Genomic DNA, 24211 nt, shown 5'->3' on the forward strand with positions numbered 1-24211 from the left:
GACATGATCAGATAATCAAAACATCTGTGAGATTAATCATCTTCAGAGAGTAGTGTAGTAGAACTTTGAATCGGACAGTGACACTAGACGGGGGTTTAAAGACCATAACTGATCTCCAGTCAGTCGGCATCTCTACACGGAGACACTTGATGATGACGGGGCTTTAAAACTGATCTCCAGTCAGTCAGCATCTCTGACGGGGCCCTCGGCTATACATTTCTCTGAGCTTGTTGTACCTGAACGTGTGTGTAATGTGTCACAGAGTTGTGGTGTGGTGTGACCTATGACTGGGATGGGGGTCGGCAGGGGGCCAAAGGTGAAAGGTCATGGTGTGTGTGTGTGAGAGAGAAGTGGCTGCATGCGAGCCACACGTTGGGTTTGGGGTACGGGGGGGGGGTCTGTACTTTGTTTCACAGGAATGGACTGAAGGGGTTGTCTTTGTTAGTTTGGATACTTTTATATATAAAAAGAATTAATGCAAAAAAGAAGCATAACGCTAGAATGTATGTGTAGGGGAGTACAGTCTGCTGTCCTGTTAGTTCATACTGATATTTTAAGGAAATAAAACAGTTGTGTTTCCATATCTGCTTTCTCTCTTGGTTTCTGTTCCTTTTTTTGTCAATGCAGACCTCTACAGCGTTTGCAGCCTTTTGTTTGGTGGTCTTCTTTCTTCTAGACTAGAAAAGATAACGGAAATGTGAATTGAAACTGACCCAACATTGATGAGGGTGGAATGAGATATAATGTATGTGGGGAAACACTGCCACCCTGTGTTGATGATGCGCTGGCGTGGTGTTTGTAGCTAAAGAACGTCCGCGACCGCTCAGCTGTCCCTGACGTGGCGAGGCGAGAGAGGTCTGCTGGTTTCTCGTGGGCTGCAATGATTGGGCAAATGGAATGATTTTGGCAATTTGGAAAAATGTAAACACACAGGTGCCAGCGACACGAGAGCGCGATTTATGTAAACAACACACAACCGCCCCAAAGAAGAGACGGCAACTGTGGCAGGTGCAGCACAGACGCGCTCATAGTGGCAGGTAGTTAGAGACGAAAAGCTGCATGGGAATCTAATTCAAGGTAAGTAAGGACACTTGTGAATATACTGCCTTGTAAAAATAAAACAAAATAACAACAATCCGGCGCTTATGGTGATTATATTATATTATAAACATAAAAACTGACAACACGCTCATCACAGACAAGCTGGATGTAGCCAATTACTTAAACATTTTCTTCACAAACATAGCCACAACACTGGTAAACAAACTACCCTCCCACTCAGGGCTTTATGGGGTAGAACACATAGTAGCTTTCTACAAAAACCTAGGGGTCCGCAAGGACGACTTCAAGCTGGAAACGGTAACAACAGATGAGGTACTCAATAAACTGAGCGCCCTCCAACCTAACAAGGCCACTGGCCATGACAACATCCCCTCCAAATTCCTCAGAGACTCAGCAGCCGCCATCACACCAATCATCACACACATAATAAACCTCTCCATAAAACAGGGACACGTCCCCAAGGACTTCAAAATTGCGAGGGTGACCCCTCTGCACAAAAAGGGCAGCAAATTAGACCCAGGCAACTACCGCCCTGTTTCTATTCTCACCTCCATCTCGAAAGTCATGGAAAAAATAGTCTACGAACAGGTCGAAAAGTACCTAGCGGAAAAAAATCTAATCTACGAATTCCAATCTGGCTTCAGAACATCCCACTCCACTGACACATGCCTTCTCTATTTGAATGACCACATCAAACAAGAGGTGGACGCAGGCAAATACTGCGGCATGGTCATGCTGGACCTACAAAAGGCCTTTGACACGGTCAATCACTCCATTCTGATTGACAAGCTAAAAGCAATTGGTTTTGATAGTCTATCAGTGAGCTGGATGCAATCCTACCTTGAGGGGAGGGAACAGATGGTGGAGGTAAACGGTACCCTATCCCCCCCCCTCACAGTGAGCTGTGGTGTTCCACAAGGAAGCATACTAGGACCGCTACTGTTCCTAATTTATGCAAATGACATGTCGTCAGCTTGTGACTGCAACTTGTTCCTGTTTGCGGACGACTCAGCCCTGCTGGTCTCTGACAAGAACAAGTTACAGGTTGAAAAAACCCTCAGCTCGGAACTAGGCAGAATCTGCATATGGCTCGCTGATAACAAACTATCATTACACATGGGCAAAACAGAGTCCATTCTCTTCGGTTCAAATAACAAACTCAGCAAGACCGACGGCTTCTCAGTTACAGTGGGTGACAATATTGTCACAAGGAAAGATGAAATTACCTACCTGGGGTCCATCCTAGAGGCTAATCTCTCCTGTGACAAAATGGCATCCAATGTAATAAAAAAAGTCAACCAACGAACTCGATTCTTGTACCGGATCTCCTCTCTGGTAAACAAGAACACCCTGAAGACTCTGGCAGGAGCACTCATTCAGGGGTACTACGACTATGCTTGCACCTCATGGTACCAAAGCACCTCAAAGGCGCTAAAAACAAAATTACAAACATCTCAAAACAAACTGGTCAGACTACTGCTTGACCTTACTCCTAGAACCCACCTCACCCCTGCCCACTTCGACAACCTAGGATGGCTTAGAGTAGACGACAGAGTACAACAACTTGCAATGGGCCTGGTCTACAAGATACACTACACGACCAAGGTACCCATGTACATGTCAAAATACTTCCCAAAGGTCAGTGAATACCACGATCACAACACCAGAGGGAGCTCCACAAATCATGTCAAACCCAGATTCGGCTCAAATAAGGGACTAAACACGTTTCGCAATTATGCCACATCAATGTGGAACGCCCTACCCAAAGCTGTAAAGGAATGTGGATCACTACCCACTTTCAAAACCTCTCTCAAGGGACACCTACGGGAGACTGCAATTCAACACTGGCCCCTGTAAATATCCTAACCCAATCATTCCAACCCCCTCCAATGTACAGTCATTTACCTAGTATGGTTTTGTCAATAGTTCAATGTACAATTGTGTTTGTTTGTACAGTGTCTCCTCCCCCCCCCCTCAATGTACAGTGTTACTTGTTTATACAGTATGCCCCCCGCCCCCCCCCCCCCCCCCAACCACCTCCAATGTAAATTACCCAGTATGGTTGTCAATATCCCAATGTACCCAACCCCCCCCACCCAACCTCCAATGGACAGTTTCTACGTCAAATGTATATACTCCCTTTTCTTGACTCCTTCTGTATCACAAACAGTACTGTATTTGCAAATCTGGTATGTCATAAATGTATAGATGTAGCAGTACTGACTATCTGTATGTCATGTATGTCATATATGTCTATATGAATTGAAAATGGGGGACCCTGATGGAAACAAGACAAACGTCTTTCTCAGGTCTGCATCCCCTTAACAATTGTATGTATTGAGCCGTACTGTATTGTACCCATTCTGCAATCTGTTAAATAAAGTTTTCATTCATTCATTCATTCATTCATTCATGCATTTTGGGTGATTGGTTTCTCTTACGCAATATTGCGTAATAATAACTTGGAGGAAGTTTGTCACCAATATGTTAACTAACTTTACCGTTCAGATAATGGTTGTGTACTAAATCTACGTGTCACCACGCGTTGCCTGTGCAGTGTGCGTTATGTTATTTATTTAGTAGCCCTACTTGAGACACGACGAGATGGCATTTGGACGATCCATCGGTCCATCTCAGAATCAGAATGGTCTTTATTGCCAAGTCGTTTTTGATTGGTCGTTTTTGGTGCGACATTAACGGACAGCCAATTGCTGTAGAATGAAATTAATATAAACTCAATTAAAATAGAAGCAGAATATAATATAATTATACAATTAAAATAGGCCAGCCAGGGCTGTAGAATCTATAGCTACATGGATGATTGATTGATTGATTGAACATTTGGCAGAATGGGTACAATACACAGTACAGCTCAATACACACAATTGTTAAGGGGATGCAGACCAGAGAAAGACTTTCGTCTTGTTTACATCAGGGTCCCCCATTTTCAATTCATCATAACATATGACATACAGATAGACTACTGCTACATCTATACATTTATGATTTCCAGATTTACAAATACAGTACTGTTTGTGATACAAAAAGAGTCTAAAAAAGAGAGTATATTTGACGTAGAAACAACATTGGTGGGGGGGGACTGTACATTTGGATTATCGACGGAACCTTACTTGGTCCAAGAAGAGGGTCTCGTGTATTACTGGGTTAGGACATTTACTGTACATTGGAGGGGGTTGGGTTAGGACATTTACAGGGGCCAGTTTCGAATTGCAGTCTCCCGCAGGTGCTCCTTGAGAGTGGTTTTAAATTAAAAGTGGGTAGTGATTCACATCAGGGCACATCACATCAGTGTTATCTTATTATGGGACAAGAGGGTGTGCAGTCAGTGGTCCAAGGAATTGCCTACAACTATTGTTTACAAATAGTTGAATGGTTCCATGCAGGTGACGGTCATCATGCCCCAGGCGAGCGCCGTGCTGCAGCTCGCGCTGCTCCTCTCCGCCCTGCCCGCGCAGTACCTCATCGCGCGGTGGAGCGGCTCCACGGCGGCACAGAGGCTCCAGTCAACCAAGCGGTAAGTAAGGCCCATCCGCTTTGCCTTTTCAAGTTTGCTACTATATGTACTGTGGACATTTGGTCAATGGTAATGTCCTCACTGAATGCAACATTTCCAGGTTCCTGGGTATTTGGAAAGAGTGGAGGAAAACGTATCTGAATGGCACTGTGTGGATGGAGTGGGCTGCACAGCTGGCCTCCGAAGTGATGTGAGTGGGATGCATTCAACATAATCCCTATTATTGCAAACATAACCATGCATGTGTACACGCAAGCATATTGTACTGACTGATCGGTAAATGTATTCCCTAAACCAATCGCTCAACAATATGCCTTAAGTTAACATAATAATAATGAATAAATAATCTTAAAAAGGAAAGAAAGAAACATAATAAAATGAGAAAGCTGTGATCAGCAGTTCTTCTCCCCAGTTAGTCCTCCCACCGGGGGACCCTCTACGACCCAGTTAGTCCTCCCACCGGGGGACCCTCTACGACCCAGTTAGTCCTCCCACCGGGGGACCCTCTACGACCCAGTTAGTCCTCCCACCGGGGGACCCTCTACGACCCAGTTAGTCCTCCCACCGGGGGACCCTCTACGACCCAGTTAGTCCTCCCACCGGGGGACCCTCTACGACCCAGTTAGTCCTCCCACCGGGGGACCCTCTACGACCCAGTTAGTCCTCCCACCGGGGGACCCTCTACGACCCAGTTAGTCCTCCCACCGGGGGACCCTCTACGACCCAGTTAGTCCTCCCACCGGGGACCCTCTACGACCCAGTTAGTCCTCCCACCGGGGGACCCTCTACGACCCAGTTAGTCCTCCCACCGGGGGACCCTCTACGACCCAGTTAGTCCTCCCACCGGGGGACCCTCTACGACCCAGTTAGTCCTCCCACCGGGGACCCTCTACGACCCAGTTGACCCTGCATTCACTGGACCCTCCTAGCCTGAGTTTGATCTATTTGCCATTTTGTGTCAAATCAAGTGTTCCTTTATTCAGGTGTTAGAGCAGCATAGGGGATGAGAGAGGAGAGATACAGGCAGGGGTCTGTGGCTGAACGTGCTCCTCATCTTGGCTATATCCTCATAGAGGGGGTGGGAGGGGGGTTCCAGGATGGCATCCAGCTTTTTCCTCGTCCTCCTCTCTGCCACCACCTCTAGTTTGACCAGTTTAACTCCCTGAACGGAGCTAGCCCTCCTCACCAGCCTGTTCAGTTTGTTAGTGTATTTTTTTTTACCTAGGGGACTCCACAAGATGGTAAAACAGGACACACACACACACACACACACACACACACACACACACACACACACACACACACACACACACACACACACACACACACACACAAAAACGGTATATATGAGTGTACATACAGTAGGACAGTGCCTTGAAGTGATTTATTAACATGCGTCTATCTTATCATGTCTATTCTGCTTATTTTTATTACTATTATTACTACTGTATTCTTACACAATCGTAGCGGGCATGGCCAACCGCATTTCACTGTATGCCGTGGTATGCATGTGATGAATAAACCCTTGAATCTTGAATCCTGAAAAACACACACACACACACATACTGAGTGAGTGCTTGTTTGGTCTCTTAAGGTTGCTGGCTGGCTTGGAAGAGGAAGGGGTTCCTGGAGAGTCTCCTGCCATAGAAGTCATGCTTTATGAGAATGACCAGGGCTTCTTTGGAGGTTGGTGTCTAAAGCCCTGTCCACACGAACGCGGGGTGTTATGTAACCGTGATTTAATGTGCGCAGTTGCACTGTTCGTCCACACGCAACCGGGTTTTTGGAACACTGCAACCGTGGTCTTTCGAAACCGGAGTCCAGGGTGGAGTTTTGGGCTCACCCCGGTTGCATTGGTTGCGTGTGGACATAGTAACCGAGATTATTTCCAGTGTTTACGGCAGAGCTGTCCCAAGTAGCTGCGGCTACCAACTAAGGCCAGGGGTCAGCAACCTGCGGCTCCGGAGCCGCATGCAGCTCTTTAGCCAATCAGCTGCGGCTCCCTGGCCAAAAAAATTATATTATTTTTTTATTAAATTCTTAAAGAAAAAATACTTTTTTTTATTATTATTTCTTTTTTGTTCTCTTATTTTGGAGATCGATGTCATACTGTGACACTGAAATGAAAAAATATTTCATCAACTAAAATATTTAGTCAACAAAAATATTTCATCAACTAAAATATACAGTATGTCACACCCCGCGCCTCTCCCTGCCGTCTGCAAGTGGCTAATCTTGAGTTTCCAACCCCCCAGTAAGCTAACGATAGGTTATGACTATAACCAAGTTCTGTCAATAGTGGTGACGCTCGGCATCACTCATGCACTATCCTCGCATATGAGCACGCGCACTGAATAAAATTCCACAATGTACCTTTATCCCAGTATTCGTCTGACCACACCCCTCGTTAGCTTACCTTCATAAGCAGGTGTGTGGTCACCTGCTCTCCTCCTTCCCAAGCTTTCACCACAAGGTGAGATCAAGGGCTGCAGCGGCGTCGGATGCCGAGCGTCACCACTATTGACAGAACTTGGTTATAGTCATAACCTATCGTTCTGTATCATAGTGGCTCCGCTCGGCATCACTCATGCACAAGGGAGGCCGAGCGGAGCCACCGGCCGACAAATACACCCCGCTGAAAGCCCCCCACAACCATCAGAACAGGGAGGGCCGAGCCCCCCCGACCCCCCCTAATGGAGGGCACCCCCCCTATTAGAGGTTTCCCGGGAGGGCGACGGACCCGACCGTGCGAAGAGGCACTCAAGCAACTCAACGCACAGGGTGAGCAGACCGTGGCCTGACCCCACGACTACACACACGCACAACCCGCATGCCACCCGGGAACGAACGGAGGGAACAACCTCGTTACTGCCCCCAGAAACACGGGGTCAAGGGCAAACCCAACCCTGTGGCAAGGCCGTAGCAGCGGAGCGCGAAGGAAGGCCCAGACCCACCAAAGGGACTGGACCCCCTGGAACGGGGGCCCGGAGAAGTCCATGATGCCAGCATCAAGACCCCACCAGGTGGCGTGAATATTTTCGGCAACCAACTTGTGTTTAGCGTTTCTCTGATTGGCCACTACGCCCATGTGACCGCGGCAGCGCGAGAGAGCTGCAGCGCGGAAATAGGCTGTCTATTGCCGTTCTCTAAGACAAACTCTAACCTTAACCAGCTCCTTAACAGCGCCTAAACTTAACCCTTCTAACCATAACCAACTCCGAAACAATGCCTAACCTTAACCCTAACCATAACCAACTCCGAAAGAATGCCTAACCTTAACCCTAACCATAACCAACTCCGAAAGAATATTGCCATTCTCTAAGACAAACTCTAACCTTAACCAGCTCCTTAACAGCGCCTAAACTTAACCCTTCTAACCATAACCAACTCCGAAACAATGCCTAACCTTAACCAACTCCGAAACAATGCTTAAAGTTAACATGCCTAAACTTAACGGCGAAACGTTAAAAAAAGAAAAAAAAAATTGAAGGGAATCGAACTTGCCAGCAACGGACCGTAGGATCCACAGCAAGCAGCGCTGCCAGTTGAGCTAGTTCTGGATAGTAAAAAAGGGGGGATTACTGCTACATAATGCTGCCGCGACGGAGCTCCCCGGCAGAGCGGAGCTGCCGCTCTGCTGCTGCTGCGTCGCCGCGGGGGCGTGGCTAGACGCAAGTTGGCCGTGGCTAGACACAAGTTGGTTGCCCTTAATATTTAGGCCACCAGGTGGGCACTTAGTGACCCCGCCCCCCACATCGCCAGCGTATTCGGACAAAGGCCCCTCAGCCGAGCGGGCCCTGTCCCCCCAATAGTACACCGCCTGGCACACTGACCCTGCAGAACAGGCAGTCAGCATGGCCGTAAGCACACAAAAAAGGTTAACCAACGGAAGCAGGCAGCGCACCGGGGAAAACCAGGCAACAGGCTGTTAACCCGAGCCTGGAGACTGCGGACGAGACAGGCGCAAGAGGGGACAGCTGAACACAGCCGCCCCGGCGGAAGGGGCGTATGCTGGCGTTGTTGCATGACCAAGCCTCCATTTAAAAAAAAACCCACCCAGAGGGGTTGAGGCAGAGAAGGCTGACATGATTGGCAGACGTCATGAACGTGCAGGGGCACCCTCAACCGGGTAACCCGGGAGTTGACACTGCTCCAACACACCAGGGAATCAACCACCTTGGTGTTACCCAATGCGGCGGTTGTTCCATAACCCCTCAAGAAAAAACTCCAAAACATACCTGCGGGTATACACAGTACAAGTGTTTCAGTTTTCAAAAAAGGGTTAACCCAGGCCTACGGGTCGACGAAACATTACTTCGGACCGGGCCCGGCGATACGGGGAGCACAGGATCCCCCGAGGAGGTCAAGACCACCCCAACAGGCCCCTCTTCGCCACGCGTAAGAGAAGAGCGAAAGAAATGGAGAACCAGCCCCAACACCCCGTACTTGGTATTCCCAGGAGGTCACCCAACCAAGTACTAACCAAGACCAACCTGCGTGGCGGCCGAGATCCGACGAGATCGGGCGTGTACAGGTTGGCGCGGCCGTAAGCCATTACGACAGTGTAGAATACAAAGTACCCAACAAGGGCTCCATAGCGCTTAACCCTGTGACACCCGGACCGACCTGGCATTTTCCCCCCTGAAAAAGTCCCTCAGGGTACCAGAACAGCAGATCTGCATCCCCGGCGGACAACAGGTGCAACTGATCCGGACCAGCGTGTCCAGAACCAGTCCCGTGCCCTAACCACGCCGGTCTGCCAACCCCAGGAGAAGGGGCAGACATGCGTGTTGATCTTAAACATGAAAAGAAGGCGCCACCCAGACGTTCGGTGCGAACCGCGCCCGGCGGCCCACCCCCAGGGCGTGAAACCCTTCTACGTATGTTCAGATCCATTCTGTCATCATCCCCCGATATGAACGAGAATCCGTCGACAACCACACAGGTCGTCGGAAGAGGAAAAACCCCCATCCCAGTTGCTTTATAAAAACGCTGTTTTAACCCCAAGCAACCAAGGCGCGCCAGTCAGTTGCTTAATGGCCAACAGAACATCCCGAACTAGCACTATGTGTGCGGCGGGTATATCCACATCAATAAATAGGCTATTTAGACCTTTCATTGAATCCCCAAGGCGCCCAGGGGAACGACAAGAGGGGTGAGATGCAACCAACTCCAACTCTTTATAATAATAAAGAAGAAGCATCAACAGTATAAACCCAACTGCACAGCTGGGAGTAAAAACTGATTTATATTTTTACATCCAGTCACTCCTTTTGTCAAAGAGTATAGACCGAACTTCCCAGAAGCCTTCCCACACGAGTCGCGGTTTATGAAAAAGACATGTCAACTGTGAGTCACGTGACCAACTGACTCAAGTTTACACATAAAATCGAGCGTATCAGACCCGTAAGCCTTACGCTCTAACCCGACACTTTAACACCACACCCTTACGTAAAGAGCTCAACCCATGGAAGTCGTCGCCAAAGCAACGTATATGCTATGACGGGGGGAAACCCTGTACACGACTCCTGTTTGTAATAGGAGTTGTGTCAAGACAACCCCCCCCCCCCCCCCCGCCAAGACGTTTGAACGGCTCGGCCCGACTGGTTTAGCAGAAATGAGAAAAAATCCCCTAAACCAATCAAGTAAGAAGGAGGGGTTTATTCGACACCCCCTCACACAACCCCTTCTTCCCTACACACCAAAAACCAACTGTAGCATTTTGAGACCTTCGGTAGAAAGCCAAAGTATAGCAAATGCTAATACAATGCCCGCTACCCACGGAATGTGAACAGGATTTACAACAAAACAAGTCGTGTGTGTGTGAATCCTACACCCGCTTTCTATGTCGTACATAGCAAAACACTGACAGAGAGTAACGGCCAAGCCGTGGAACGTGTGTGCACGAGTATTACTGCAACTAACACAACAGTGTTGTGGCTCAACATTACTTTGCTTAAGCAACGGAACATACCACCAGCTTCTACCTGCATGTGGAGCGTCAGGCTAATAGAACCTTTCTATGACTGAGTGTATGCTTGCAGACCTTGCTTAATATCGTAACACAACACGACACATCTCTCAATGTAATAATGCAGATTCACATTTCGCAACCCCATCATATGTATTGGTGAATAAACACACAGTTTGTTTGGCCAATAATATAGTCCCCTTTTTAAGGGAACTTTTTATTTATTATCTACGGCACAAAATCATGAGGGGGCCGGGGAGGGTGTAGAGGGGGCCACAGGGGGAAAAGTCACTTTTAGCGGCGTCTGCCGCCTCGAGCCGCTCGGGTTTTGCCACCCCGAGAAGCCCCGGAGGGACGGTAGTGAATCGGCTGCTGGTCACGGCGTTCCCTACCGTCTCCTCCGGTCGTGGATGGGCCGGCGACAGCAGAATCGCCGTCTCTCCTCCTGGCCTTCTTGGAGGGGCCAGCAGTGGCGGCGGAGGCAGTGGTAGGCACGGCGGAGGGAGCTCGACGTCGTGGAAGCCTTCTGACTCCACCGGCAAGGACGGGAGGCGGAAAATGGGGTTGGAGAACGGATCTCTCCTCTGCCATCTCTCTGCACGTTGAGGTCATCAGCTGCAGGGCCTTCCCGAATAATCCAGCATCGGAGAGGTTGGCCGTCAGAAGAGGGGTTCTCTTCTTCTCCGGCACTCGAGCCTGCTCCAGCCAAAGGTGGCGCTGGGTCAGGGTGGCCAGGGCGCGCATCTTCCCCGAGGCTATGGCCTGCACCTGGGTAAGATGCAGGACAGCTCCTGCCGCCTGGGTGATCTGATCGCATTTTACCTCGGTCAGACCCGTGCCGCCCGTCATTATCCCCGATACAAATCTAGCCAGGTGGGCGATGTTAGAAGCCGCAGCCAGCGATTGTGTACCAGCGATAAATGACTGGTCACCCCAATATGCCAATCGCCTAGCCGATCTTCCATGGAGAACCGGCTTGCATAATGGTTCCCACACCACATCCGGACAGAGGAGAGCGGCCATCGGCCTATCAAGCCGTGGCACGCCCTCTCTCATACCTTTGACCAACCCCGACACCCGCGTAACTGGTACGTAGGCGGGGGTAAGTCCCATGATGTGAGACACCGCCTGGCCCTGACGAACATAGGCCCCCATTGAGGGGAAAAATGGGTAGACAACGTCCACCCCTCTCACCGGGCGACGCTGCCAGAGATGACCTATGAGATCATCGGGGGCAGGAGCAGGCAATGGCTGCGGCAGCGGCACGCCATTTGCAGCGGCAGCTACCGCCATGAGCTCGGGAAACAAAGCCCGCAGTTCCCCCTGCTGACTTTCCTCCACCGAACCCGCATCCCTCACATGCAGCAGGCTTCGACCAATTGAGGAGCCACAGTCTGATGTGGCTGATAGCAGGGCATCCTGCCGAAGAGGCCGAGGTGGTTCCCCGACATCCTCGAACAAGGCGTCCCAAGGAGACATTTCTCCCCCCTCCGGTGTTTCTTGGATAGGAGGGATACTCGCCTCCACAGGACCTTCAAACAAGAATCCGTCCGACTCTTCCATGAAATCCTCAGTTTCCATCGGACATGCAGAGCCCGACGCATCCTCGCTGGTCTCCAGCAATTCCCCAAACCCAGGCCGTTCGCGTCTGCATGCCACCATCTTGCGACATGAACGGGCAGACGCGAAAAGCTTGCGTCGCAAATCCTCCGGAACCAAAAGAACCGTCCGCCCAATAACGGACGATTCCCTGGAACCAGAAGAACCAGAGTCGAGATCATGCCATCGCCGGGGCGACGGCACCGATGCCTCGGCTCCTCGGAGAGGCAAACTATCCATCGGCTGTCTCCTGGGCTGGGTCGGCAACCACGAAAGTGGCAGCAGCCCCGCACCAGAACGCACGACAGAGGCGGGAATGGAGAACCGCTGGTGAAGAGTGGGTCTACTCTCCGAAGTAGACATTATGACTTAGCTTTTTCTTTTTGAATAGTTATGAGAGAAGAAAAAACTAAGCACAATGTAAACACGTCTCAACTCTTTTCAACTAACAACACGTCAAGTGGGGTACTACCGAAGGCACTTCCTTGTGGTGAAAGCGAGAAGGAGGAGAGCAGGTGACCACACACCTGCTTATGAAGGTAAGCTAACGAGGGGTGTGGTCAGACGAATACTGGGATAAAGGTACATTGTGGAATTTTATTCAGTGCGCGTGCACATATGCGAGGATAGTGCATGAGTGATGCCGAGCGGAGCCACTATGATACAGAACCATGGATAAATCCAAAAAAGGGAAAGTCTGAGGAAAATAGAGGGTTTAATTCAGCGTGGACAGATTAATTTGCTTTCACGACTAACAATGCAGGCTTACCTGTATGCCTGATATGTGGTGCGAAAATTTGCGAACAACGAAAAATTCACTTTTTCTTATAGATTTTCCACAAATAAGGGAAGGACTCAAATAGAGCTGCATAGTTCAGGGTTTTATTTCAAAGTAGGTCTACAGATGCCAGTGTTTTTTCTCCTTGTCTGTGTTTTATTTCAAAGTAGGTCTACACATGGTAGTCTTTTTTCAAAGTGGACTACTTTTTATTTTATAAATGTTCCACAAATAAGGGAAAGACTCATATACCTGAATAGTTCAGGGTTTTATTTCAAAGACGGTCTACAGACACCAGTGTTTTGTCTCCTCTTCTGTGTTTTATTTAAAAATAGGTCTACACAGCCAGTATTCTTTCTCCTCTTCATAAGAGTTTGAGGTTTTCCTTTGTTATAACAGGTAAAAACAGCAATAAAAAGTCAAACATTTTCTTTTTGTTGCTTTATAATTCCATTAATGCAACAAATTGTGTGCTATAAGTATAAAGTATAATAAATCGCAAATTACTTTCGGTATGCAATTGTCAGGCATTTTATGCTTATGTGGGGTATGCTTGGGGATATATAAAACGTTATACACTGTTATCTTCATTTTAAGGGTAAATAGGTTGTGTGGCTCCCTGAGCATTTTATTTTGTGGGAGGGGGGAAAAGTGGCTCTTTTGATAGTAAAGGTTGCTGACCCCTGAACTAAGCTCATGTGTTGTCAAGTTATTGTTATAAGGAACCCAGTCCAAACTACAACAGTCTGCATCCCCTTAACAATTGTTTGTATTGAGCCATATTGTATTGTACCCATTCTGCAATCTGTTAAATAACGTTTTCATCCATTCATTCTACTAGCGTTAATGTTACTACGCTAATGTACGCTAGCCGCAATGCTAACTATTATAATAAAATACAGTATCTGACACGTTTACAACAGGGCCTGTATTCATGCAGTATCATAAGAAAATAAATACTGATTAGGGACTGGGACCAGTTTACTTTCAGCGATCCCAGAAGTCTTAAAAACTTCAGGAACAACTTTACCAGCTTGCTTAGTTGTCCATGACAGGTTTTGTCTGTGTGTAATTCTGAATTCACTGCAGAATTGTCAGTAATTTTTTTATTCAGGATTGGAAGCTTTGTGGCACATTCACTTATAATGTAGATTATATTTACCACACAAACCCAGACCCCTTTCCTGATTTTCCTATTGTTCTGATTAGACACAAGACCGACTTTGTGGGCACAGCCATAGTAACCAGGAAGATGTTGGTGAAATATGTGTGTGGGGATTCTGGTTTCACTGGAATGCTGTTGCTAGGGGACAGCTTTTGGATCCAAATGTATTTCCTGTCAGTTATTGCATTAGCAAACATTGCAACAGGAAATAAGCATGGGTCGGCTGAGCGATCATGGAGTAGACGTGTTTCACAGGAGCTCCCTTCTACCGTGCTGAATATACGTTTCTCCCCATTAGTCTTTATTTTATTTTTATTTGTTTTTTATCTGTTTGCTAGGTCGTCGTGTTTAGTATACATTCACCAACTTTTTTCGACTTTCTACGATGGCGGGGGTGGAAACCAGAGCCATGAAAGAATTAGGCACGACACCGACACCGCCGAGCATGGCCGCACCGTCTCCCGCTGTCGGGGAGTTAAGCGAAGCTGTACTCTTGGTCATGACCAAGCTACACGCAGACTCTGAGACACGCATCGCTGAAGCACAGAAGAAAGTACACGCAGAATCTGAGGCACGCATCGCTGAAGCACAGAAGAAAGTGTTGGCGGATTTCTGTATCAGCCTCCGTCGTGAGATATCAGAAGAAATACGGCTGGCGGTAGTCCCGCTGACAGACAAGATGGAGACGATTCACGCTGCCTCATCGGCTAATGCTAACGAACTAGCCATGCTAACGACGGAGGTATCATCACAGTGTGAGAAGATGGCGGGTCTTGAATCCGCCCTGCTGGCTAGGCAGGCTGAAGTCAACAAACTACAGTCGGCGATGGAGGAGATGCAGTCCCGGGATAGACGCCACAACGTCAGGATTGTTGGAGTACCGGAGACCAGCGGTGAAGGCCGTCTCTCTGAGACCATGCCCGAACTGCTGCAGAAGATACTAGGGACGGACGTCCTCCCCTCGCCTCCTATCTGTGAGTCGGCCTACAGAGCGGGCAGGTTTTCTCCCGGCGTGAACAAAGAACCGAGGCCCATCATAGTCAAGCTGAACAGACTCCAACAGAGAGAAATCATCATGCGGTCGGCTCGTACCAGAAGGGGTACTCTGAGGATTGGCGATCACAAAGTGGCCATTTTCGAGGACTTTACACCGGAGGTTCAAGCTCAGAGAGCCGAGTACAAGGTGGTCCTGACTAAGCTATGGAAACTAGGCCTGAGGCCCACGTTATTCGCTCCCGCGAAACTATCTGTGTTGGAGAAGGTCGGTGGTCAGCGTTTGTTTTGGTCGTTGGCTAAAGCGAAGGAATATCTCGCGGAGACACCCGAGTCTGTTGCTTGATATCTATGGAGGGTGAGTGACTTGGCGGTTTGGGCCTATATACATTGATTAGGTCGACTATTCACAAACACTTGCTGTCATGCCCAGACATGCTAACTGTCCTCTGCCCATCCAACTAGCGGGGCTTCCCAATGACTTCTGTTACTTGCTAAAGCTGACCTCATGGTCGTACTTGTGTATCGCCTCTTTGGAAGCTAACGAGCTAGCTGAACAATGTACATAGTAGGCTAACGTGCTATCCGGATTCGTCACTAGCTTACGCGCTAGCCTCGGGCTAGCCAGCGGGCTTCGACTATGGTCTGCGCTGAGACATTCGTTAATGGTTACGTATTTTGGTTTGCTGTTGCTAAAGGGACATTGGTTTGCACAGTTCAAGAGTGACCGAGTCCCTAACTAACTTCTGGTATGCTTTTTATTTTTATATCCAGGTTGTTTTGAGCTTTGGTGATCCAAAGTAGATGCCAAGGTCGGTTGAATATGCATATACAATATTTGATAACAGGTTGGGTCGGGTATGGCTTGCACTTCATGGCTATATGGTTATATGGCTTGCACTCTAGCCATTACCCTCTCTTCCTTTCTTTTTTCTTTCCTATTGTCGATGTCATCTATATGCGCGATTTAAATGTGATCCGGTTCTACCTTGGACTAACTGCTGACTCGCCTTAATTTTGTTTTGAATTTTCCGTGAGGCACTTATGCTATAAAGTTGATACATTAATATGCAGACTCCAGGGTAGATGGTTACAGGTTGATGCTGAGTAATTATATAATAATTATCGTCGCTGTTTTAATGGCATTTGAATGAGCAATTTAACTGTGATCCGATCCTACCTTGGACTAACTGCTAATCCTTAAATGTGTTTTGAATTTTCCGTGATCCACCTATGCTATAACGTTGCGACATTAATATGCAGACTCCAAGGTAGTTGGTTACAGGGTTGATGCTGAGTAATTATATAATAATTAGTGTCGCTGTTTTAAGGGCATTTGAATGAGCAATTTAACTGTGATTCGATCCTACCTTGGACTAACTGCTCCGACCGATATCTTTATTGAAACAATGTATGATGACAGGTGGTGTCAGGTGTTGCCTATTACCATCCCCGGATTGATTAATGAATGATTGTGTTTAATTCTATTCTTACATAGGTTAGGTCATTCAGCCGATGTGCCTGATCAGAGGGACGGCTAAAGGGGTGCACTTTGACCATAACTTTTTTTTTTCCCTTCCTCCTTTTTTTTTGGTCATTGTTTAATTGACACTGTTCACACAATTTTGCACAATTAACCTGTGACCCGAACCTGCCTTAGACTATCGGCTGGGATGCTTTAATTTAATTTTGTATTGAATTTTCCTATACCTTTTTGGGCTATAACAATGTGATGTTGAAGCGCAGATTCGGAAATAGAGGGCTGCAGGTTGATGCAGAGTTATTATTTAATAATGGCTATTTTTACCATTATGGTTGTCTCATGTTGGGGCCAGGGCTCAGGTGGTTTTCGACCGATATCTTTATTGAATTTTATTTTATAATATTTGTGTTTATTGGACTAGTGGGGGTTTACTTAGGGGTTTATCTAGAGGGGGGTGGGAGTGGGAAGCGTCTTATTGATCCATGTCTCTAGTGGGAAGTGATAGGAAGATGACCATCCTCAGTGGATGGGGCATAGGGTGGGGATTGGAGAGTGGGTATAGAGGAACTTATAGTAGGACGGGTGGGTTAGGGTTTAGAGTAGAAGGAGGGGGGGCTGTAGCTGGGGTGGTATTTTTATGTGTTCTATGTACTGTTGTCTTATATATGTGTAAGTGTTCCTCCTCTGAACTCCTGGGATTGACCGTCCGGGCCCGCCGGGATCGGCACCTCTGTACTCAGCCTGGCTGCACGGGTATGTTCTCTACGCACTTATACAAGCTCGACCATGGCTAAATTGAATATTTTAATTTGGAACGCAGGAGGGCTTAACGCCCCACACAAGCGTGCCAGTGTCCTTTGGCTATTGAAGAGGAGAAATATTGACCTTGCTCTCCTTAGTGAGACGCATTTAATGGTAGGTGACGTGTCAAGACTGGCAAATCGGCAATATCACGTTATCTCCTCATCCTCAGCCGATGATAAGACGAAAGGAGTAGTCATAGTTACAAGACGTAACCTTGATATCAAAATCTTGGATGTATGGTCGGACACGGAGGGAAGGATTACTATAGCAAAAGTTGAATTCTTGCATAGGAAGATGGCTATAATAGCATTGTATGCTCCTAACACATTTGATTCAGCGTTCTATAATACAATCACGAAGAATATGTTGGAACTTAATGGATACGCTCTCATTGTGGGTGGCGATTTTAATGCGTGCTGGGATGCGGAGATGGATAGGTCCGGGACCTCTGAAACGAGCGACCAGAAACGGGCCTCTGAGGCCCTCAGGATGTGGGCCAAAGACACGGGGCTCACAGACCTCTGGCGCTTATGCAACCCCACCCTCAGAGATTACTCTCACCTGTCAGCCAGACACAAAAGCTTCTCTCGAATTGACTATGCATTCGCGTCCCCTAATATGTTTGATAGTTTCGATGTCTCATTGGTTCCCTTGGCTCTCTCAGACCACAAGGGGATTTTCCTTACGGCAACCTTTGGCAGGCTCTCCGCAAGAGCCCCCAGATGGCGTTTTAATTCGACCTTGCTAAAGAACGATGACTTCTGTTCTGAGTTCAGGAGTAAACTAGCTGAATTTTTGCAGATCAACGTTGGCACGGTAGAAGACCCTAGGGTCCTGTGGAACGCATTGAAAGGATTCATCAGGGGTCATGTCACACTATTTGCCTCCAATTTGCGAAAATCCCGGTCAAAAAAGCTAGAAGGACTGGAATCATTATATGCGGACCTATACGCATCCTTGCAAACTGACTATAATGAACGACTAAACACACAACGTAAGATAGTCAAAAAAGAAATAAACTCCATACTTAAACAACAGTCTGAGTTCTTAATACATAGGACAAGACAAAATTACTATTTTCACGGCTCCAGACCTAGCCATCTATTGGCAATGAAAATACGCTCAAATGATCATTTCTCAGATATCCCCTCGATTAGGACGAGCCAGGGTGCAGTCACTACTGATTCGAAAAAGATCAATGACACTTTTAAAGAGTTTTACTCACAGTTATATAGCTCAGAGGGTAATCTGGATGACTCTAGATTTGAATCGTTCATTGGCGGGCTTGAGATACCCCACATTTCTGAGGAAGAGGCCAAGGAACTGGGGAGACCGATTACTCTCGTAGAATTGAGGGAGACTATTGTTGAAATGCAGAGGGGTAAGGCGCCGGGCTGGGATGGTATTCCACCCGAAGTGTATTTAGCTTTCTGGGACCAACTGGGTCCATTGATGCTCGATATGATCAATTACGCTATCGAACAAGGGGAGTTCTCAAGAGATGTCAATATGGCGTTGATTTCTTTACTTCTCAAAAAGGACAAAGATCCCAATGATTGTGGTAGCTATAGACCCTTGAGTCTTCTCGGGGCCGATTTAAAGGTGTTTGCCAAGGTGCTGGCCCGTCGCCTGCAGAGATTTATGTCTGTATTGGTACACTGCGATCAAACTGGTTTTATCCCGGGGCGTCTGGCTGCAGATAATCTTAGGAGGCTGTTGCATGTAATCGATAACAGTAAAGACAATACAACTCCATCCACAGTTCTGTCTTTGGATGCCATGAAGGCGTTTGACAGACTTGAGTGGTCATACCTGTGGAAGGTACTTGAGGTCATGGGTCTTGGAAAGAGTTTTATTCATATGATTAAAGTCCTGTATGCCTCGCCGTCTGCGATGATACTGACAGGCAAAAACTGTTCCACACTCTTTCCAGTCTCCAGATCTTCTAGACAGGGTTGCCCTCTGAGCCCGGGACTGTTCGCGCTTTCCCTCGAACCTTTGGCCCAATTTATTAGGCAATCGGAGGACATCGTCCCCATAATGGTCAACAATACTCCACACAAAATTGCTCTCTATGCGGATGACCTGCTGATTTTCATGGACGACCCCTCCCGGTCGGCCACAAAATTATTGAGGATAATCGACGACTTTGGTAAATTGTCAGGTTTTAAGATTAACTGGAACAAATCAGCCTGCCTACCTCTTAATGAACTGGCCAAGGCGGTACGACTACCAGCTGATATCCCCATAGTAGAACATTTTAAATACCTGGGCATAGAGATATTCCCCACGCTGAACCAAACTACTAAGTACAACTTCACGGGTACTTATGATAAAATACGCCAGGATCTAGACAGGTGGTCGTCCCTTCCTAACTCCTTACAAGCCCGGGCTTCCATAATCAAAATGAACATCCTGCCTAGGATAAATTTTATTAGCTCAATGCTCCCCCTGCCCCCTCCAATAGACCACTGGCGCAAGGTACAATCGATGGTATCTAAGTTTGTCTGGAATAACAAACGCCCGAGAATCAAAAGGGCTACTACTCAACGTAGGAAACAAGATGGGGGCCTCGCAATCCCTGATTTTAAACTTTATTTCTGGTCCTTTTCACTGAGACCTCTGATGTGCTGGCTAGACCCTGTAGAGGCTGTATCGTGGCGCTCCTTAGAAGCGGCGGCGGTGTCTCCGCTAAGATTGCAGGATGTAGTGTACTCCACTGTCTCTATTGCGAAATGCCGGCTGAGGTATGGACCGATCATTACTCACGTGATCCAAACGTGGCGTAATGTACAGAGGTCGTGTGGGGTTAAATGCCCTTGGCACCTGGACTCTCCAATTTTTAATAACCAGCAATTACTTGTTGGACACAAGCCGGTTAATATTCCTCAATGGCAAAGGAGGGGAGTGCATACTCTGGAGGATATTTATGATAAGAACGGCCTCCGTGCGTTTCAGGACTTAAGAGAATTTTATGATCTTCCCGGCGAGTCCTTCTTTCTTTACCTTCAACTAAGGTCAGCACTGAGGGCGCATGGCGTACCGTGGGCTCAAGCTTTGCAACCACACCCCTTCCTCAGGCTCATAGTGGACAGAACGACATCCAGAGGGTTTGTCTCAGACTTTTATACGCTCTTAATTCAATCCACGTATAAAAATTTATCATTGGATACAATCTGGCGTGTGGATATCCCGGAGTTGGACCCCGAGTTTGACTGGGATGATGTTTGGGCAAATGTGGCATTATCTTCCCGCAACCCCAATCACCAGCAAATTAATTTTAATTATATTCATAGGACCTATCTTACACCTAGGAAGCTATTTGCTATGGGACTGATAACCGACTCTCGGTGCACTTTGTGCTCTCAAAAGGCCACTGGCACTTATATGCATATGTATTGGGATTGCCCACCAGTGGCCCGCTTCTGGAGGTCAATAACGGACAAACTTTCAGATCTGTGTGGCTTAACTATCCCATTCACAGCTGTTACGCTACTCCTGAACGATATAACGACACTACCCGCGTCCGTACAACTGAAAAGGGTTGTCCTAGCGGGCGTCACAGCAGCGAAGAAGCTTATAGCAATGAGATGGAAGGAGCCTGAGAAGCTGACAATGATCAACTGGTCCCTAACTCTATTGGATGTGATTTATCTTGAGATATCCACGGCTCGGGTGATTGGGGTAGGGCAGGCTGGCATTGACCTGTGGTTCGCAGCAGCTGAGAAGGTAAAGACCGCCGTGTGCGGCTGAGCGGGGTTGGGGCGCTTGATCGGGGGGGTCCGGCGGTCTCTGGGGAGGGGGAGGAGGAAATGTCTTGTCTGTCTTGGTTTTTGTCTTGTCCTTCTTAACTTTGGCTGGGGGGATTTTAGGGGGGGTTGGTATTTAGCTATTCTGCGCTATATGTCAATTCACATGCCATCTCCCCAAGGGACTAATATTGGCAGACTGATTGACCTGTCAACCAACTTGGAAGAGGAATTTCTTTCTTCTTACACTTTACCGTCTGCGAGTTTGGCAGTCTTGAACATGTGTAAGGGACCTAGGCTATCTACAGTAAATCTGCGACAACACTCTCATAAACAATCTTTTAAGTCACTCCACTTTGTAAAGGTGGGGAAAGGTTGCCATGTCTTGAAGACCCCTTTTTGTTATTGAAGTAGCCACCTATATTTGATAGGTTGGACGCTGTTTCTTTTTCTTTTTGTCTTATAATTTATTATTCTGTATTATTGTTGTTATTCTCCTGTGAAGTTATGTTTTTTGTTACTGTGGTTATTGTGTTGTCCTGTTTCATGTAATTAATAATAAAAAAATTTGATCAAAAAAAAAAGGAAATAAGCATGGGTCCTTTTAGAATGTTATTGTCACTTTGAAACCATCTATGGAGATATGTTCATTCATTCAGTCAACCTTTTATTTAGATAGTTCAACTTTCATGTCAGATGTCAAGAAATATAGTAGACAATAAAAAAGCAAAAAACAGTCAATCAATAAAACAATGAAACTGCAGACTGGGGTGAAATGGCCATTAAAGATTTAAACTGTCCAAAAGATACTAAAGAATAATATGTGGGCAAAAGTATATGTGATATATGGGCACATGTTGTGGTTTCTAATAGGATATGGATGTGAAAGCTCCGACAAATCACGTCAGTTTTCAGTTCATTGTCAATTAACAATTATTGTTCCAGAGTTTGTTTCTTAGTGGTATTAAAGATTATAGTCTTTATTTTATGGTTTCTAGTGGGCTGTTCATGAACAATTACTAATAATTAAATGATCTAAGGTCTAAGGTTTTGCTTTCGGTTCAATCGCTGTTTATGAACACGGCCCCCGATCATTGCAGATATTTTAGTATCGGTTATACTACAGTATTCACTGAATACAAGGTACTACTCGCCTTATATAGATCTCTCTTATATGTTTTCTCTTCCTCTCCTGGCTCTATCTCCTATATCATCCCCAGCCTCCAGGGCGGTGCGTAGCCCCCGGCCTCCGTTCGTTTTCCTGCGGGTGGGGGAGGTGGTGTTGGAGAGGAAGGGCCACATGGTGGGGGTGGTGGTGAGCTGGGACTCTGAGCGCCACGCCCCTCCAGAATGGGTCAGCAAAGTGTATTCTAACTCTGAGGTCAGGAGCTGCAGTCCTACACATCCTACACTCACCACAGCATTGTCATATGAATGACGTATAACTGATTATGGATCATTAAAATCTGGAGCACATGGCTTAAACACACACACACACACACAACAGCCCAATCTCGTTTAAAATATGTAAATTACTAATCGAAAGGTACTAATCGACCACAGGAAAAAAGGTACATATTGTACGCTATGTTACCGGTACCAGGCCGATCAGGCTTAACAGGTTAAGCAACCAAGTATTGCTGTGTATTTCTAGTGGTTGTTGGTTCGTCTCCTGGTTGTGGTGTTTCTTTTGGACTTTTGCAGATGCAAAACATAAATATATTACTTATGGCTATAACATAACATACTCAAAAATTGTCGTGTGTGTGTGTGTGTGTGTGTGTGTGTGTGTGTGTGTGTGTGTGTGTGTGTGTGTGTGTGTGTGTGTGTGTGTGTGTGTGTGTGTGTGTGTGTGTGTGTGTGTGTGTGTGTGTGTGTGTGTGTGTGTGTGTGTGTGTGTGTGTGTGTGTGTGTGTGTGTGTGTGTGTGTGTGTGTGTGTGTGTGTGTGTGTGTGTGTGTGTGTGTGTGTGTGTGTGTAGGAAACAAAATCGGAGCACACACCCCACTACAAGGTACTGTTCAGCGGCCCTGAATCCACCTCACTACTGGTGGCGTACCTGCCTCAAACACAACTGCAACGCATCTCTGGGACGAGGGTAGGTACCACAAACACGCACACAAACTCATACAAATACAGGCACACACGCAGGTGTTAAGCTCATCTTCTTTTGGTTCTTAGCCGGACATTCCCACCTTGGAGCAGTATTTCACACACTTTGATGGCGAGCGGTTCGTCATGCAGCCCTGGCTCAGAGAGATCTTTCCTGAAGATGAGATCTCCCCTGAATATGAGGACAGCTGACCGTGTGTGTGTGTGTGTGAGTGAGTGAATGAGTAAACAAGCGAGCGATTCGCAATAATGAAGGTCACCACAGTAGATCTAGCTACTGCTGCTACAGTATTTGTGTATTATGTGTGTGTATGCTACATGCCCATGTGTGTATGCTGATGCCTTTGTGTCAGTGTGTTCTGCAGGAACCTTTCTTCATGCCTTTTAAAATATGTCTCTTGTTCCAGCAGTCTCAGGTCTGTAGAAAAATGTCTTCCTTTTGCCTGACATTGTCTACAGAGATGAGATCTGGTCTCAACAATTTTGATTGTAAAAAGATCTTTTTTTACAGATCACTTTGAATGCAGGGGGGGGGGGGGGGGGTGATCAAATCCCTTCCTGCACAGGGGGTCTAGTTAGTTATGTTGGTGATCAAAGACCTTCCTGCACAGGGGGTCTAGTTAGTTAGGTTGTGAGACCTTCCTGCACAGGGGGTCTAGTTAGTTAGGTTGGTTGGGAGATATTGGGGGTTGGAGCGGAGGCCAATAACCCTGAGACACATTAACCCCACATGTCCAATTTCTGGGTTGATGCCATTAGTTACGCAAAACAAAACAGTTTTTGTCCACTCAAGAAAAAAGGTCAGAATTCCTTCCAGAATACCACATTAAAACACCAACACCTGGCGGCCAAGTGGCGCAGTGGGCAAGGCGCTCGCCACTAACGCAGGAGATGCTGGGTTCGAGCCCAGCTCTCGGCGTTGCTACCAGCTTGGCTGGTCGTTCATACTAACACAATTGGC

General features: G+C 47.2%; 1 protein-coding gene across 2 annotated transcripts; it reads left to right on the forward strand.

Annotated features, from left to right (window-relative positions):
• Positions 1-908: 908 nt before the first annotated feature.
• LOC311229072 (uncharacterized protein) lies at positions 909-24205 on the forward strand. Of its 2 annotated transcripts, none has more exons than XM_084315080.1 (7): positions 909-1077; positions 4467-4597; positions 4698-4787; positions 6192-6283; positions 22360-22493; positions 23120-23236; positions 23320-24205. In XM_084315080.1, the coding sequence occupies exons 2-7, from the start codon at positions 4479-4481 to the stop codon at positions 23440-23442; spliced, it is 675 nt and encodes a 224-aa protein (XP_084171206.1). In that variant the 5' UTR covers positions 909-1077; positions 4467-4478; the 3' UTR covers positions 23443-24205. The 2 variants fall into 2 exon arrangements, with proteins under 2 accessions (XP_084171206.1, XP_084171205.1); XM_084315079.1 differs by having other exon boundaries at positions 915-1077; positions 22360-22520.
• Positions 24206-24211: the final 6 nt, after the last annotated feature.

This window comes from Notolepis coatsorum, assembly GCF_963971535.1.
Source record: "Notolepis coatsorum genome assembly, chromosome: 5".
Lineage (NCBI taxonomy): Eukaryota > Metazoa > Chordata > Actinopteri > Aulopiformes > Paralepididae > Notolepis > Notolepis coatsorum.

Bases quoted from the DNA above. Each gene is read 5' to 3' on its own strand.
- LOC311229072 (XM_084315079.1), top strand. From the start codon at position 4,479: ATGCCCCAGGCGAGCGCCGTGCTGCAGCTCGCGCTGCTCCTCTCCGCC. The intron at 4,598-4,697 runs GTAAGTAAGGCC...CAACATTTCCAG, and splicing joins AGGCTCCAGTCAACCAAGCG to GTTCCTGGGTATTTGGAAAG. The intron at 6,284-22,359 runs GTTGGTGTCTAA...TATCATCCCCAG, and splicing joins TGACCAGGGCTTCTTTGGAG to CCTCCAGGGCGGTGCGTAGC.